Source organism: Suricata suricatta, chromosome 3, assembly GCF_006229205.1.
Source record: "Suricata suricatta isolate VVHF042 chromosome 3, meerkat_22Aug2017_6uvM2_HiC, whole genome shotgun sequence".
Taxonomy (NCBI): domain Eukaryota; kingdom Metazoa; phylum Chordata; class Mammalia; order Carnivora; family Herpestidae; genus Suricata; species Suricata suricatta.
In genome coordinates this window covers 19,943,219-19,960,616 of record NC_043702.1, presented here as the reverse complement: position 1 = coordinate 19,960,616, position 17,398 = coordinate 19,943,219, and the positions used below count along the sequence as shown (strand labels likewise).

General features: G+C 45.4%; 1 protein-coding gene across 4 annotated transcripts in view; it reads left to right on the top strand.

The window, feature by feature from the left end:
• Positions 1 to 16,805, top strand: part of SMARCAL1 (SWI/SNF related, matrix associated, actin dependent regulator of chromatin, subfamily a like 1) — a 60,607-nt gene extending 43,802 nt beyond the window's left edge. For 3 of the 4 annotated variants that reach the window (XM_029933878.1, XM_029933875.1, XM_029933877.1), the window contains 6 exons: positions 2,586 to 2,656; positions 5,903 to 6,005; positions 10,691 to 10,873; positions 11,929 to 12,029; positions 12,894 to 12,990; positions 16,515 to 16,805. In XM_029933878.1, coding sequence (XP_029789738.1) covers positions 2,586 to 2,656; positions 5,903 to 6,005; positions 10,691 to 10,873; positions 11,929 to 12,029; positions 12,894 to 12,990; positions 16,515 to 16,733 — 774 coding nt within the window. In that variant the 3' untranslated portion in view covers positions 16,734 to 16,805. The remainder of the gene's footprint in view (positions 1 to 2,585; positions 2,657 to 5,902; positions 6,006 to 10,690; positions 10,874 to 11,928; positions 12,030 to 12,893; positions 12,991 to 16,514) is intronic. The other variant, XM_029933879.1, reaches the window with a different exon arrangement.
• The last annotated feature ends 593 nt before the right edge of the window (positions 16,806 to 17,398 follow it).

The window sequence follows — 17,398 nt, the reverse complement described above, 5'->3', positions numbered from 1 at the left end:
CCCTGTAACCATCCATCAGCCAGGGAAGAATACAGGTTAGCAAACCACATTGTGAACACTTTTCTGTGTTGTTCAGTGTTCCTTTAAAACACAATATGTGTTTTCCCCCGTGCCCATATTATAATTTTGCCAATAATTTTGAGTCAGACATTTGAGTTATTTCAGCCCACTATTCTAAGTAATAGCTTACATAGGAATTCCTGAACGTGGACTGTATGTTGAGGGTAGATTCGAAGGAGAAAGTCACTGTGACACGGGGACGTGCATACTTTGAGGGCTTTGGTGCACATCCTAGGTGCCCAACGGCGCTGGGTGTTTGCTCCCTGCACCTCATCAGCTCTTGGCAAATCTCACATGGGCAAGGTCTCTCAGAGTGTTCCCACTACTTGTCTGTCTGTTGGTTCCTCTTCGTCTCTTGTTAGCCAGTGTAGGGTAAGTGAGTGTGAGTGGGAGGGAAGGACCTGACAAGAGTAGTGGCATTGTCCGCAGGGCATGGCAGTGAATGTCAAGATCAAGGACGCCCGGGGTGCCATCTGCTTGCGGCACACCGATTGCAGGTGTGGTCAGCGCCTGGAAGCCTGACTCTGCCCCTTTGGTGTATCCTGTGAGGGACCTTGTTATATAAGAGGGCCTGGCCTGCTGCAAGGACCCTGTGAAGGGACATGAATGGACTTGAGGACGTCTGTAAGCTCACTGGCCAGAGGTGAACGTTGTGTGTGTCCAGAGCTCCATCAGAGTCTAAGCTGGGTCTGTAGCTGAGTAAGAGTTTAAGGCACTGTCATGGGGTCGTGTCTCCAATAAGAATTCCCAGGAAGTTTGAATTGTTCAATTAGACCTCAGTCACCAGATAGGAGGGACGGTGGCCACCACTGCCCTGTCAGTGCCCCCCCCCCCCGCCCCGGCTTCCTGTGGTTCCAGGTTATCTTCCTTCCTTCTCCTCAAGTCCTGGAGGAAAGATGCTGTTAAGAGCCTGGGAGCTGTTTTGACCAGGCAGCTCCTCCGCCATCATGGCGGCCGTGACTTAAGGTGTCATTTGGTAGTTTTTCTATAAAACATATGTCTATTTTGCTTTAAAATATGTGTTATATACGTATACACTTACATAGAGATAGATGTATGTAATTTATGTAATGAGTAACATTTTATTTATTTTTTATTTTTATTTATTTAGAGAGAGAAATAGAGAGCACGCAAGAGAAGGGCAGAGAGAGAGGGAGACAGAATCTTAAGCAGGCTCCACAGCCGGCCTATAGCTGCTTTCCTGAGTTGCCCACGAGTTCAGGGCCATATATGTTATTACTGTGGGGTCCCTTCTTCATTCTGCGAAGATGCTGTCATGTCAGTGTGTCAGTGACCGGCCTCACAGGGCCCAGGCACAGAAAACCGGGGGGTGTCTGTAACCCCACCCTTCCTGGAGGAAGGAGAGGGCCGCCATAGCAGTGAGGGTAAGAGTGTCTCCTCTGGAGTGATAGAAAACATGATCTAGTAATATTGTGAAATTACATATGCGTCTCCTGTGTTAGCATTTGCAATTAGTATTTATTTAGATGCAAACTATAAAGAAAACATGGCTTTTCCTGGGAGAGGTCAATCACCTTATGTGGGAGCCAGGCCAAAACAGGTGAATAATAGTTTTGAGATGATACTACAGTAGACTAATTGGCATCAGTTGGAATCGTTTGAGTAAGTCTTAGAAGTAAACTTAGTTCGGGGCGCCTGGGTGGTTCAGTCAGTTAAGCATCTGACTTCAGCTCAAGTCATGTTCTCATGGCTCATAAGTTCGAGCCCCACATCAGGCTGTGTGCTGACAGCTCAGACCCTGGAGCCTGCTTTGGATTCTGTGTCTCCCTCTCTCTCTGCCCTTCCCCCATTTATGCTCGGTATCTCTTTCAAAAATAAAAATAAACATTAAAAAATTAAAAGAAAAGCCTTTCAAAAAAGAAGTAAACTTAGGTATGGATACGATGTGGCAGAGGAGAAAGAGGAGGCAAGAGCAGCATTGGCCAATGGCTGTGGAAGTCCCCGGGCTGTAGTAAGTGACTTAAATAGCTTAGCAAGGCTGCGTTTCAGCTGCTCCTGTGAGCCTGGCATGGATGGTGGGTGCAGCCCCATTCCAGGGGCTTTCACGTTCGCAGCAGTTCTTGGGAGATGACTGGGTTCCTGTAAGGCCACGTTTCCCATGACAAACCAGAGTGTACACAGGCCCCAGGGTCTCCTGGCTCCGATGACTGGCATTAGAATCTGTAAAGCTCGGGCACCTGGGTGGCTCTGTCAGGTAAGCGTCCAACTTCGGCTCAGGTCATGATCTCACAGTTTGGGGGTTTGAGCCCGCCATCAGACTCTGTGCTGACAGCTCAGAGCCTGGAGCCTGCTTCAGTTTCTGTATCTCCCTCTTTCTATGACCACCCCCCCTTCCCCGCTCACACTGTCTCTCTTCTCTCAAAAATAAATTAAAAAAACATTGAAAAGTTTTAAAATAAAAGAAAAAACAAGAATCTGTAAAGCTCAGAGCAGTGATAATTATGTCAGCTTATCCGAGGGTTCACAGAGTGGGAGCCTTTAAATCTAGACTTCTCTTTCCACAGAAGTGGCAGCAAAAAGAAGCCCTCCTTCTCTTCTTCAACAGAACAGCTGAAGCGAAAATCCCGTGTGTCATGTAAGTGGCCCCCGCATGTTGACTTCTGTTTCCCACCCTCTGTCTCTCTCTCTCATCTTTAAGAAGATACACCTGTTACCTTAGTTGGCCAGAATGCTCTGTAAGAAATGATCAGACAGTAGAATTATGGCCTTCCATCTAAGGTTTAGTTTGGGCAACACGGGCTCATCCCCACAGGGCAGAGGCGGGCCTGTCACTGGAGCACTGCCAGTATGAGTTTGGGGTCCCTGAGAGACCCTGTCTTAACCACTTGTCAGTGGAGCTGCTTATAAGGAGGGTGGGCTTGACCAAACACTAAAGGAAGCTATTTCCCTTCCTAGGAAAACTGTGGTCACTTGCCTGTAGAAAAAAACTAGGGGTTTCATGGGAGACCGAGAAGGGGTTCTCCAAAGACAGAAGTCTCAGCTGCTATTTACCTACATGAAAAGCTGTACATACAAACTGTCAAGGTTTGTTCAGAAGATGTGGGCAAGAGGCCATTGTCACACTGAGTTTTCCTTCCTCCTTATAAACTAAGGCTGAAGTCATAATTCCTATTCTTAAATGTATTCACTGACTTGAAAAATTGTCTGCTTTTCTTTAAGAAAGGAAAAGCCCACTCATGTTCAAATATTCACTGTGGTAGAAACTTGAGGCAATCCGCATGATGTGCGTTTGCCTGATTTTCTTATTGTTTAACATTCATGTGAGGCTCTGGCAGGATAATGGTCCAAGTGATTTAATTACAATGGAAATGAACTTGGTGTGGGCTGAGTGGTGCCAGCTTGGCAGTGGGGACCGAGATCTGTGGATAAATTGAGACACACACAGCCTCCCCCACCCTCTCACTCAGCCTCCAGATACCCCGGCCTCTCCATCCTCTCCCTCTGAACCTTAAGTGTGGTAAGGGAGTGAGTTCAAATCTATTATTATTATTCAAATCTAAGTTTCCATACAGAAAGACCGCCAAACGGTGGCCGGCTCTCCTTCGGCCTCTGGGCACTGCCCTTTCTATTTATGACCCTGTTAGGGAACTAATGAACTCCAGATGTGGTTTTACAACCTGGAAACTTATCTCTCAGAGACTAATCTGAATCATCCCCATCGCCCCGTTTCTCACAAGCTACTGAATAACAGATGGCAAGGGGGCGAGCCTTGCCTTCACCCTCTCAGCTCGTGACCTGCTAAATCCAGGGGTCTTGAGTGCTGGCCCCTGAACCACCCATTTTTCTTAGAAAGTTTAAATCTAGCCGTTCTGCCACCTCATAAGTAAACTTTGGTAGTATCTTGTCTTCATCCGTTTAGGCTGCTGTAACAAAAATGCTGTCAACTGGGTGGCTTGAACGACAGAGATGTATTTCTCACATTTCTAGAGGCTAAGAAGTCCAAGATCAAGGCACCAGCAGATGTAGTGCCTGGTAAGAGCCGTCCTTGGGCTCTTGCTGTGTCTTCCCATGACCGAAGGGGCGAGGACGCTCTGGGGAGGTCTCTTCGATAAGGACATTAATTTCACTCAGGAGGGCTCCGTCCTTATGACTTGATCACTTCCCAACGCCCTCATCTCGCAGGACTGTTGCCCTGGGGCTTATTATTCACCTCGGTCTGGTGAGGGAGGGGCACAGACACCCAGTCTGTTACCTGCCTTATACCTCCTTTTTCAGAATTCGACAGTAACTTGTGTAGTGCTTTACTGTTTCCAGCCGGCTCCGACCTCTGCCAGCTCCGTTCACACCTAGAGCCTCTTTGCGAGAGCAGTCACATATGAGAACCGGAGCCGTTTTTACAAGGCAGAAACCACAACAATCTCATGTATGTCTCGGGGCCTCAGAGTCACACAACTAGTGAGTGGAAACCAGATTATAAATCTTAAAACCCCAGTTTCCTCTGCTAATTGTTTTTCTTCCCTTTTTTGCTGCTATCTGTCTGTTTTCATTTTAATGGGCATCTTTTGATATAAAAGCCACTGGTATTGTGGCAGGCAGATATTTCCAGCCTGGCAGCTTAGGGACTTGGGAAGGGTAGAAACCCAAAGCCATGTCTGAGATGTAGAAGAGAGAGAGGAATAGGAAAACCGGCACCTATCATTGTTAATGAGCTGTCCAACTTGATTTTATGGCCTTGTGACTTTTTGATGCTGTAGTAATAAACTTTCTTGCTTATATCATGGCAAATTTTATGTCTCAAACTAATTAAAGTAGATTCTATTAGTACCAACTATTCACAAATTAAATCCATTCCCTGGTTGGTCACAGTGTTGCTTGAAAATAATTCTTAGATGCTGAGAGGATATCTTTGAGATTTGTCCTTCTCCATGGAGGACAATGTCTTCTCTGTGCCCAGACACACCCCACGGGCAAGGATGGCCTCAGGCAGAGCGAGTCCTGTTTGTGTCCAAGGAGGCTTACCTTCCCGTTGCCCTTGTGGGAACAGTGACCAGTCCTGGGATTGTGAGCCCTCTGCTGGGCATTAATCCCAGGGAAGCCATAAGAGTTAGCTGACTGAGTGACCTCCCACCCTACAGTTCCCCGGGGTAGCTGCCTTCCTTTGGGGCCATCGCTGAAGATGGGGGTGGGGAGTCAAGAAAAAACAGAGTTGTGGCAGAGAGAAGTAAATCAAGGGGAGAAGAAAGAGCGAGCAAATAAGCTTCTCCACTCCGTCTTCCTTTGCCTCAGAAAGAAAGTTCCCTTACCACGGACCTCACCATTGGCTCTGTGCTTGCCGTCTAATGTGTCAGGGAGCTAGGAAGCTCTTCCCAACCATCTCTTCAGTATTATTACTTATGTTTCAATATTGCACTTAAAGGAATTTGATTACTGTCAAAATCCCTTAATCCCCTGCCTAGACATTTTCAGATCATAGACGAGATTTCAGTTTGTATTGAAAACACACTAAAATGATAGTAGCAGCAAAAGTGAAAACTGTTAATTATCTTCCATGATCCCAGAGAGGAAGAATGTTTTAGTAACATATCAGAGACACATAAAAATTATGTTTTGATTTATTAGCATGTGAGAGATGACGTAAAACTAAGGAATAACTCTTCCAGCACATGGCAGAAGGTGGCTTCCCTGCGGCTCCTAATTTTGCATCTTCTGTTCAGGTGACCTGGCATGAGCAGTAGGCCAGAGAGGTCAGCTTCCAGAGAAAGGGAGGGAAAAGGCTGGGGAGACAGCAGGTACCTCAAAGGTGTTCGCTAAAAATGCAGTGAAATAATTTCAGCTGGATAAGTATATGTTTAATTCATTGTGCTGTCATTTTCAAATGCAGTGAATATGTCCTGGACCTACTAGAAAGTGGAAGAGAGAAGTTTCTAGTGTTCGCACACCATAAGGTGGTTCTGGATGCACTTACTAAAGAGCTTGAGAGAAAGGTGAGCCCCCTTCGAAATTCAACACAAGATATGTTTTTGTTGGTGCTGCGCTAGCCGCCAAGTTGTTCTGTGTGGGTTGAGGGCAGGCGTGAACCAAGGAAGTGAGGTGATGTTTCTAGAAACATTGCTGAAGACTTCTTGCTTGTAGAACCACAGTGGGATCAAAATATTTCCCAGCAGTGTCATTGAGCTTCCCACCCGATCCCTACACGTCCCCAAAGTGTTGCTTTAAGAACATCTTCCAGTGGATCTTCCATGACTCTGTGTAAATAGTTACAAGGTCATCAAGAGAGGAGGTGGCAGAGATTTCCGCTTGTGTGGAAACAAGTATTTATATGAATATCTTCCTCGCTTCCTTCTTTCTGTTCCCCCTTATGACCATCAAAGTGGCTTTATTAACTGTACTTGGCAGCATGCAGACTTCAGTACAGAGTTTTATGGCTGTCGTTACATTGAAGGAAAAATATCCAGAAAGATTTGCAAGAATGTGCGTTAAAACTTAGCACATTGAGTTAAGAAGCAAAACTTGTAAAATTGCAACATTTTACATGGAAATGCTGCCCATCCCCAATCTTCACCAGCTTTTGCATGTAGAATTCAATCAGGAAAGCTAAAGACATCATATTTTCACCTCCCTTTTCTTTTTGGTTAGATTTAGGACCACAAATCGTCTTCCTTCATCTTTTATTAAATTTATGTAATATTTGAACTGTAGGGATGAGTACAGAGAAACATACTGCAGGCACGTGTGCGTCCCCTCCCAGATTTAATAAATGTTTCACTATAGTTACTTCAACGTGTATGTTTTAAGTAATCACATACTCTGCCCCCTCAGCAGCCCTCTAACTGATTCTCCACCCTCCTCCTGGATGCAGCCACTGTCCCCAGTCCTTCCTCCAGGTTGTCACACACTACTCTAAAAGTACGTATTCTTAATACAAGTCTGCTCTTGTGTGTACTCTTTAATTTACATAAATGGTAGCACAGTGTAATTATCTTGCAATTTACCTTTTTGCCCAACATTGTTTTTGAGATTTTTCCATAAAGTGTTACAGGTAAAGCTCATTCACACGTCTCACTGGGACACTGTAGCCCAGTGTAGCCATCCTCCTGGTTGGACGTGGAATTTTACTTACAGTTTTTGCTATTATGTGAATGCTTTTATATGTGTGCGTGTACACACATGTACATGCGCTCATACTCGGCATGTCCAGGCATGCTCTTGCATAGTCATTGGATAGGCTCATCTTCAACTCTGCGAGGCATTGTCAGATTTCTCCCCAAGGTGGTTATTCACATTGTAATCCCACCAGCATCTGGGAATTCCTGCTCTTCTGCCAGCTCTAACGCTTAGTATGATCAGACGTTTTACTTCTGCCAATCCTGGGAAATGAAATCTCAGTTTATTATTTTAATTTGTATCTCCCTGACTACCACTAAACGTTGTATCCTTTGATGTGGTTATTGGTCATTTCAGGCTCTCTTCTGTGAATATTCTCCCTGTTTTTCTGTTTGATGGTTTATCTTTCCTTACTGATTGGGAAATCTTCTTTATAAATTCTGGACGTGTATCAGTAACGTTCATGTTTTTATCTTTTCATTTTGTTTTCGTTTCTATTGAATAGACGTTTTTAATTTTTACTTTAATTGTTACAATTGAAATACATTTCAAGTTTATTAGTTCTTCCTATATGGTTTTTCATTTTTATGAATGATTTTAGAAGTCACTTCCTTCTTAAGGTCATAAAGATTTTCTCCTGCAATTATTTGTTTTTTCCTGAAAATTTTAGAGGTGGTTCATTAATCCACCTGGGTTTGAATTTTGTATATGATGCGATGCAGGAAGCCAGCCAGTAGAATTAAAGGCTGTAATCCCTGGAAAGGAAAAATCAGAGCTGTCACTATATTCAAGAGACCCAAGACAATTAATTGGAAGACTATTAGAATGCATAAGAGTTTAGGAAAGTGCCTGATTTCAAATAAATATACTAAATAAATTGCTTTTTTTTAATGTACCCTTTATAACTGATTAGTAAATATTCAAGGTCACAGCATAAAGGACCTAAAAGTAATCTCACCAAGAGTATAGAAACCAATGAAGAATTGGAGAGACTTGGGCCATGCTCCACTGAAAAAGCACAAGACCGTAAAAGTACTGACCCTTCTCAAATGAATTTGTAAGTTTAACTCAACCCTAATAAGAACTCCAGTTGTGTATTTTAAGGGAACTTTATATTATTATGCTAAAGGAGTCTCAAACAATAAGCAGGAGAGATAGCTAAGACAGCGTTGAAAAAGAACAATGTTGATAGACTTGTTCTCCAGATATTAAAATCTATTCTAAAACTCAGCCACCCTGGTCCAAGAACTGGTGTTCAATTGGGTGGAATAGAATCAAGAAGCCTCTGTAGTATTAAGAACTCTTCAGTTAAATAGCCCTTTAGTAAAACCACAACAACAGTGTATTATCAAGGAGTCATCAAAAATTTGGATTGATTTATCAACAAATAAAGTTTGGGTAATTGGCTAAGTAATTGTGTGGAACACTTAAATGAAACTCAACTGCACTGTTTACTAACTATATTAAATTTCAGACAAATCAAAGCTCATTAAGACCATAAACCATTAGAAGAAACTATAGAATGTATAGCTAATCACTGGATGGAGAATGACCTTCTAAACATAAAAGCAATGAAAGAAATCACATAGGAAAAAATTGATTTAAATTACCTAAAAATATGGATCTGTTCCCTCACACGTACACACTGTGTTCAAACCAAGGGGTTTTTGGTACATTTGGTACCTTTCTGCAGGGCAATTGGGCAGTAACTTAATGTACTCTTAAATTTTTCCAAGCCCTTCTTGTAGGAATTTATCCTAAGGAAATAATCAAACTGGTCAAAGATTTATCTACAAGATTTCAAAGGTTTACATATCAGATTTGTGATGTTCTTATTTATAATATCAAATAGAGACTTAAATGTTCATCAGTAGGTATACTGTTAAATATTAGTCCATTCAGCTATAAAAAGTAATAATTTAGATCTGTGGTTCTTAACTTTGTGGAGATCACAGGGCCCTTTAAAAAGAAGCTGAGGGGCACCTGGGTGGCTCAGATGGTTAAGTGGCTGGCTTCAGCTTAGGTCATGATCTCATCGTTTGTGGGTTCGAGCCCTGCGTCGGGCTTTGTGCTGACAGCTAGGAGCCTGGAGCCTGCTTCCGATTCTGTGTATGTCTCCCTCTCTCTCTCTCTGCCCCTCCCTCATTCATGCTCCTTCTGTCTCTCTCTCTCTCTCTCTCTCTCTCAAAAATAAATAAAACATATAAAAATAAATAAAGAAATAAAAAAAGAAGCTGAGATATGAAAAATTCAACTCTGCTCATAATCAAATAAATGAAAACCTATCACATCAGCAGAGGTTTTAAAAATGTGCAGTGCTCACTACTGAGAGTGGTGCGGTGAGCTGGACATGCTCGTTCATTACTTACTGGAAAGCAATTGGGCAATAATATCAGGATCCTTCTATTAAGTGTCTGCCTTTTGCCCAAGTGCTTTGATTTTTAGTAGTGTCGTCTAAGGACATAACCAGATATGGGCAAAGAATCATGAACGGATTTATTTTAACCCTATCCTTTGAAAATGCTTTAGACATTTTTTCTATTAGAAAGTTTTATATTAGAAGTAGCTTTCTAGAGTTATAATTGATGTGCAGTCAACACACATAAAGTGTACGGTTTGGTAAGAATGTGTCCATTGGCCCCAGGAGCTTTCTTGTGCCCTTAGTAACTCTCCTGCATCTCCGTGGCCCCGTCTCCAGCCCAGCACCGAGCTGCTCTCTGTGACTGTAAATTGGTTTGCGTTTTTAGGGCATCATATAAATGTGGAACAATATAGTGTGCACTCTTTTCATTTGATTTCTCTCAACATCCTTTGAGATTCCTGTCTGTTATTGTGTGTTTCATCAGTCCATTCCTTCTTATTACTGAGTAACATTCCATCATACGCATATGCCATGGTTTTTATCAATGTTGGTGGTGGACATTCACCGACCCATCCTCTTTTAGTGAAAATTAAGAATCCCCCAAACGTGAAGAAATACACGAATGGATAAATTATGTTGTTGCCACATAACAAAATACAGACGTTAAACATCGTGTTTTAGAAAACCTTAATAGTTTTGTTTATTTACAATATAATGTTTATTGGGGGAAAGTGGGATATTAAATATTGTGTTTAAAAGCTTATACACGTTGAGAAAAAAGTGGAAAAAATAGGTCGGTAATAGGTAGGACTGATACTTGTATTTCCTTTATAATGTTTGTGTTTATCGTTAGAAAAAAACAATGCCCCTTAAAAGCAAATAAAGCTAAACTGGACAGGCAAGGACCATGTGGCCCAACGGTTAGCCCCTGGGCACTTAGCCTCAGAGGAGCGAAAGCGTGTGTGTTAATGGAAACGTGTGTGCGGATGTTCGCAACACGCTAATATACAAGTGTAGTCGCCACCTACTGGAGCCGACCCAGGTTCCCTCCAGAGGTGAATGGCTAACCTGTGGGACATCCACACTACGGAATAGGGCTTGGCCAGAAAAAAGGAAAGAGCTACCACCACGTGCAAGGCACTGGTTGATCTCTCTGGCAGTGTCAGTGCAAAGAGCCCGCTTCCCCGCCCCCCATCCCTGCAGCACGTGCAGTACATCCGCATCGACGGCTCCACGTCCTCGGCAGACCGGGAGGACCTGTGCCAGCAGTTCCAGCTGTTCGAGAATCACGCCGTGGCCGTGCTCTCCATCACTGCAGCCAACATGGGCCTCACCTTCTCCTCTGCTGACCTGGTGGTGTTCGCTGAGCTGTTCTGGAATCCAGGGGTAAGGGACACGCGAGACCTGAGTTCCCCGGGAGCGCTGGTGGCCGTGGGCCAGCAGGTGCGAGTGTCAGTCTGGGTAGACAAGCCTCCTGGTAGCCGTCCCCAGCGCCAGTCACGTGTTCTTCCATCCGTTCTGTGAGGTCTTGTAAACACATTTCTACTCCCCACACATCCATCTTAGAGGAAGTGAAGACTTGCACATCGGTTGACTAATTAGGTCTTCACGATGGCCTCATAAGGAGTAGGAGTATCGACTCCATCTTGTCAATGGGAATATTGACATTTTAGAAGGCTAGAATGGATCTTCACACCATCCCTGTGTGAGGAATGTGGGGCACGGGTAGCTCAGGTGCATAGCCGAACCCGAACAGCGTTCTGTGGCGGCAGCCTGTGCCCCTTCTATTCACCATCACTGCAGGCTGCTTAGCTGATGGGGCCACAACAGGCGACCGCTGTGGGTGTTCCCTGAACATGGTCCTTGTGCCCGCTCACCTTGTCTGATCAGCTGAGAGCTGTGACAGCATGTGTGGGTCATTGGCTGCACGTAGGGCACTGCTTCGTGGTGGGTAGGCTTCCAGGCTGAGGCCATGTACGATAGAAACAGTGCTCTTGGGTTTTATTTATTGTAGGGCTTACCAGCATATTAAAAAATGGCCCTACTCCTAATCATACATGGCCTCTCCCTTGGTTGCAGTGTGTTTGTTTATTTAGAAGGTAATGGCTTCTTTCACCGCGAGAAGAACGCAAGTGTGCCAGGCTTCCTTCATTTGCCCTTCAGTGCAGCCTTGTGCTCACTACTCGCTCTGTCGCGGCACCCAGCGTTGTGCCCAGTACCAAAGGTCCATTCACAGCTGTCCGGCCGCAGGTTCTGGTTCCCCCAGCTAGCGTTTTGTTTGGTCTCCGTTTGGTTGGATGACGGCTTGTTTGAAGGCAGAGGCTCTAGGGCCTGCTGCCTTGGGTCACAGAGTGAAGCCCTCTGAGGAGGAAGGGTGTGGTGAGGAGTGGGCTCAGGGGCAGGGGGCCGCCCAATTCCATCCTGATCCACAGACCTCACAGGTGCTGCTCCAGGCTGAGGACCGGGTGCACCGAATCGGACAGTCGAGCTCCGTGAGCATCCACTACCTCGTGGCAAAAGGCACTGCTGACGACTACCTCTGGTATGGCCAGCCCCTGGGGTGGAGCAGGGCTGGTCTGTGTCCCTTGCTCCCTGACTGCTCCTGCTCTTGCCAAGGTCGCCAGGGTCCCAAGCAGCAGGCCCACGAGCAATGTCCTTCCTCTACCACCATAACCGTGCCGGGCCTCCTCCTCAGCGCGCACTCACAGCTTGCTGGGTGCCTGAGGAGGAAGGCCATGTGGCTCCCTTCCCACTGGCCTGGCAGAGGTGGGGGCTGGGGGCTAATTGTGATGTGTGGGTGCAGGTTTGCTGGTAAGACACTGTCCCAGCCCTGGAAGCACTGCTGTGACACGGTGATGTCCCCCTTTGCCCGTGGACAGGAAGACCATCTTCCAGCGCTGCTGCTGACCATCCAGAGAGAGTGGCTCACCCTGGGCCGTGCATGCTGTCACCTAAGCAAAAACTCCCGAAATGCTCCTTCCCAGTGCCATTTACCCCTTTCTGATACTACGCTTCTTGATTATCTCCATAGTTTCTACTGCTCTGTTCCCAGCCTTGTGCCTAGAGTCTTACCTTTGCCGTACGTGTAGGCTGTCCCTACTTCCCGATCTGTGGACTCGTGCATTTGTCAACCGGGCAGCTCATAACAGCACCAGGTTCTGAGTCTTGTTGTAATGAGACATTTGTTTCCTTTACATCTACGAGTAGAAAGAGCTTTAACCGGATGATATGAGCCCTAAACTGGTTCACAGCTGAGAGAAGGGAAATATTTTTGGTTTGTGCCCTGAGAGCTGCAAAGTGAAACAGCGTGCCTCAGTCCAACACCCACAAGGAGGGTGGTCTCCTTCTAATCAGGCTGCTGGTTCTGTGCGGCTTATAGTCACCGCAGCTCATTTCTCCCCACCAGGCCCATGATTCAAGAGAAGATTAAGGTTCTGGGTGAAGCTGGACTTTCTGAGACCAATTTTTCCGAAGTGACAGAGGCCACTGATTATTTCCACAAGGTAACCCCAGCGCATGGCTCCTCACCCCCTGGGCAGGGGGAGGCAGTAAGTTGTCTGCTCAGGCCTTGGGTCCTGAGAGAGAAGCTGTGGATCACTCCTGGGCGGTTCCCCCAGCCTCAGGCAGATAGGTGGCCTTAAGGTAGCTCATCTGGAAACCTCTGTGTCTTCTGTATCTCATGGAATTGCCCAGAATGAGATGCGAGTTAAACCAGCAAAATCTTTGAGTGACAGAAAGACTAGAGAGTCTGAGGACTTAATCGTTCATTTACATTTAGCAACTAAATGCTTCTTTTCAAATGTAATTATCAAGATAAATAATACCGAGATCATTTTTTAATTTTTTATTTATTTTTTTGAGAGCAGGAACAAGTGAGTGAGGGACAGAGAGAGGGAGAGAGAGAGAGAAGCAGAGCTCACCTGAAGCAGGGCTCGAACTCATAAACCCCAAGATCATGACCCGAGCCGAAATCAGAGCTAAACCAACTGAGCCACCAAAGTGCCCCGCAGAGGTCATATTTTTAAGTGTAGAGTATAAATTATCCTCATAGATATAAACAGTTGATAAGCTAATTTTAAAACAACTCTACTTTTGGGGTGCCTGAGTAGCTCAGTTGGTTCAGCGCCTGACTTCGACTCAAGTCATAATCTCACTGTTCTGGGTTCAAGCCCAGCATTGTGCTCTGTCAGCTCAGTGCTAGGGACCTGCTTCAGATTCTGTGTCTCCCTCTCTCTCTGCCTCCTGCCCTGCTCACTGTTATACCCAGATTTTAATATTGCCCCCAAAAAACCAGAGACCGCCAGGGAGGCCGAAGCACGCATGCAAAAGCAAAGGGCTTTATTACGGGTTTAGGCTCGCCGGGGCCTAAACTTGGCCTCACAGACTTTACCAGGGTGGTGGATCCATGCAGAGAGCCCCCGAACAAAGGCGGGGTAGGACTTTTATGAGTTTGGGAAGGGGGAGTTACAGGAAATTGTGACATAGGTACAGTGATCCAATTATTATTACACAATATTATTGACAGCAGGTTTATCCAATTACAACATTTAGAGTGTTAACCAATCACAGAGTAGACTCAGGACCCTGGACCCTCACGTAGGGTGTAACCAGCCTTAGGCAATAACTGATTACCTATAGCTTCTATTTCTAGGCCTGCCCTTAGGAATGTTAAGGGTATTACAAGGGTGGTCCCTCTTGCCTTGGGCAATGTGTAACCGCCTAATTGTTCTGGAGAGACTGACCTTTAGACCTAGTTTAGAGGGGAAACTTAAAGCCTGTCATGGCGTCTACTAGGTTCAGACTCGTGTTCTTACACTCACATTCTGTTTCTCTCTCAAAAATAAATAAGAAAATCATTTTAAAAAATAGTAAAATAAGTCGAAAATTTCAAACACCTAATTTAAAAATAAAACAACCTTACTTGTAAGCTTTTTTTTTTTTATTTTTTTATGTTTATTTCTTTTGGAGACAGAGAGAAATAGCATGAGTGGGGGAGGAACAGAGAGAGAGGGAGACACAGAATCCAAAGCAGGCTCCAGGCCCTTAGCTGTCAGCACAGAGCCTGGAGTCTGTTTGGGATTCTGTGTCTCCCTCTCTCTCTCTGACCATCCCCGGCTCACTCTCTGTGTCTCTCTCTCTCTCAAAAATAAATAAGTGTTAAAAAAAAAGAAAAAACTCTCGAATTCAGTGGGATGGTAAATATTTTAAGAGAACCTTGGTTATTATATGTCCTTTGAAAAGAAGTAGCCTTATTTTGAAAGAATTCCGAACCAGTGGGAATGAATTTATTTAGTATTCATTTTTTCATACTGCCCTTACTTACTCTGAATTAGTGAAGAATTTCTGCCTATGGTGCATGTGCAAGATAATATAAATGTAATTTATCAATATTTGTTTTGATTGATAATTATATCTTTTTTTTTTAATTAAAATCGGGCTGAAAATTTCATCAACTAGTAGGAAAAGAAATGTTGCCTCCTAGAAGGAGATAAAAGCAAAAGAGTTTGTCTCATCGAGATAGCGCCTTCCAGAGGGGAAGTGAAATACTAATCTCATCTTGGAACTTGCTTCCATTAATCATGCATGCTCCGAATTAGCTCCTGGTCTTGCCCCATCAAAATCAAATGCAGGTTAACCGTTGTTTGACTTAGAACCGTTGTTTGACTGCCCCTCGTGGGGCAGCAGTTCTTTGACCTTGCGGTTCCTTCAGACAGAGGCTGATGAGACTGTTTGTGCAGGAGGACGCGTGGACCAGCTGAGGCTGACCTTGATGACGTTGAATATCACTCCTGGGGAAGGCTGGGGCCCGGAAGGCCGGAAATGTTGGGTGCAGGGTGACTGGATGGTCTGGAGCTCTTGCATGACCTGCTCCCGTGACCAGGTCTCAAGGACTTAGCGTCCTCAGTGTGGAGGGCTTTCTGGTAGCGAACGGTGAGGAAATCGAGGCCAGCTGGCTTGAGACCTGAGTAGGAAGGGGCTGGAGAACCAGGGAAGCTACTTCAGCCTCAGGGAGGTAGACACGGAGGACCCCAGGATGTGACAAGAGAATCCTGTTCAGGGACAGCCTGGGGCGGAAACCAGCCCAGCAGAGACCTGCCAGGGTTTGAAGCAGGAAGAGAACTACGTACGGGTGAGCCACTGCCAATCGTGCAGGTGCCAAGTGCCTGGGCCTGAGTGACGAGTGTGCCTGTGGAGCACGGTGGAGGGGACAGACAGGAGAGGCAGACTGGCTGCTGGTGTGACGCAGCACATTCCCAGTCCGGCTGCCCTGGTGATCACAGGCCAGAGAGACAAGAATGGTGGGGGGCCACCATCAAAACTGGGCTTTTTGGAAAGAGCTGCTGATGTGAGGCTGTAGGATTGAGAGGAGAGACAGTTTTGGTTTAAACAGCTTTAGTTTAACGGAACCAGAATGTCTGCAGAGACACTAACAATGTCCCTCTGGATGGAAGGACAGTCGGTCGGGAATTCACACTTGGGAGAGGATGGCAAAGGGGCAACAGCGAGCCTGACCTGTGCTATGGTTGTAGGCACTGGGTATGATGCACGTGTGGGTATCTGCTCATCGGTGTGTCTAGTACGTGTCTGTTCTGTTAACCACTCTGAACATTAGGTGTAAGCCGTGGCTGAGCACGCTGGTTTGGCAGTTGAATCACAACTTAACTCTTAGCCCATGATGGAGAAAGGCTTTTCAGGAAGTGAGTGCTTGGAGCAATTTCAATACTGATTTGAAAAGCTAGGAGGAAAAAAAACGTGTCCAACAAATATTATAGTTTCAGAACGGGTTCTTCAGTTGCTCTCAGACCATTTCTTCTTTTTTCTTTTGCTTCTTTTCCTTTACCCCATGAGTAGCAGAGATGGAAAGATGGCAGGTAGTACGGCCACCTGGGTCTGCACAGCCATCGTGTGACACCAGACGACATAAAACATGCAGCCCCCCTGTGTCTCCTCCCCAGAGGAGCGAGTGGAGGGGCCAGTGCTGGGGCCCATTCTTCCTCTCATCATTTGTTTTCTCTCTCTGATGAAGGACCCAAAGCAGCAGAAGATCTATGACTTCTTGCAGAAGTCCTTTGAGGAAGATGGAAGTGACATGGAGCTCCTGGAGGCTGCAGAATCCTTTGACTCTGGAAGTTATTCCCAGGACCTGGGAGGCACGCTGGACGAAAGCACGTTAACAGGCAGCCCCCAGAAGAAAAGGAGATTTGAATTTTTTGATAATTTTGATAGCTTTACCTCTCCCCTGTAAGAGGGACACCAAAAAAAAGCATTTAAAAATCATGGAATTCATTAAAATAAAGTAAGGTGTTTTGTTTTTACAGCTTGCATTCCTCTTGACATTACAGCAGTGCTGGCGTCTGTCCAGCCCGGTGGGTGACAAGCCAACAGTCAGCATTTCCTTTCTGCTCTTTCTTTGCAGGTCTGCTTGAGTCCTAAGCTTGGCTCTTCTGGCTGAGCAATAGAGACAGCCGATTGTAGTAGTGATACTTCATGTTCTTTGAGTAACGAGGAGCATCCTACATGACCCCTGAAATCTGGAGTTTTAAATGTGTTAATTCACCAAGTGTTTATAGAGCACCTGCCGTGTGGCCGGCAGCATTCTAGTTGCCAGCAATAATCCACCAAACAAAAGAGAGAAAGTTTGTGCGTTTGCAGAGGTTATATCACAGGAGGGGTAATATTATACATCTGACAAGAGAAAAGTAAGGAGGTAAGGGCAGAGAGCAGGAGTTGACAAGCTTTTTCTGTAAAGAGATAGTAAATACTTTTGTCTTTATGGGCCAGGTTGTCCCGTTGGAGTGACTCACCTGTGCCTCCACAGGGCAGAAACAACCAGACGTGATCTGGAAACAAATGATTGTGGCTCTCTTCCAGTAAAACTTTGTCATGGGCACTGACATTTGAATTCACATG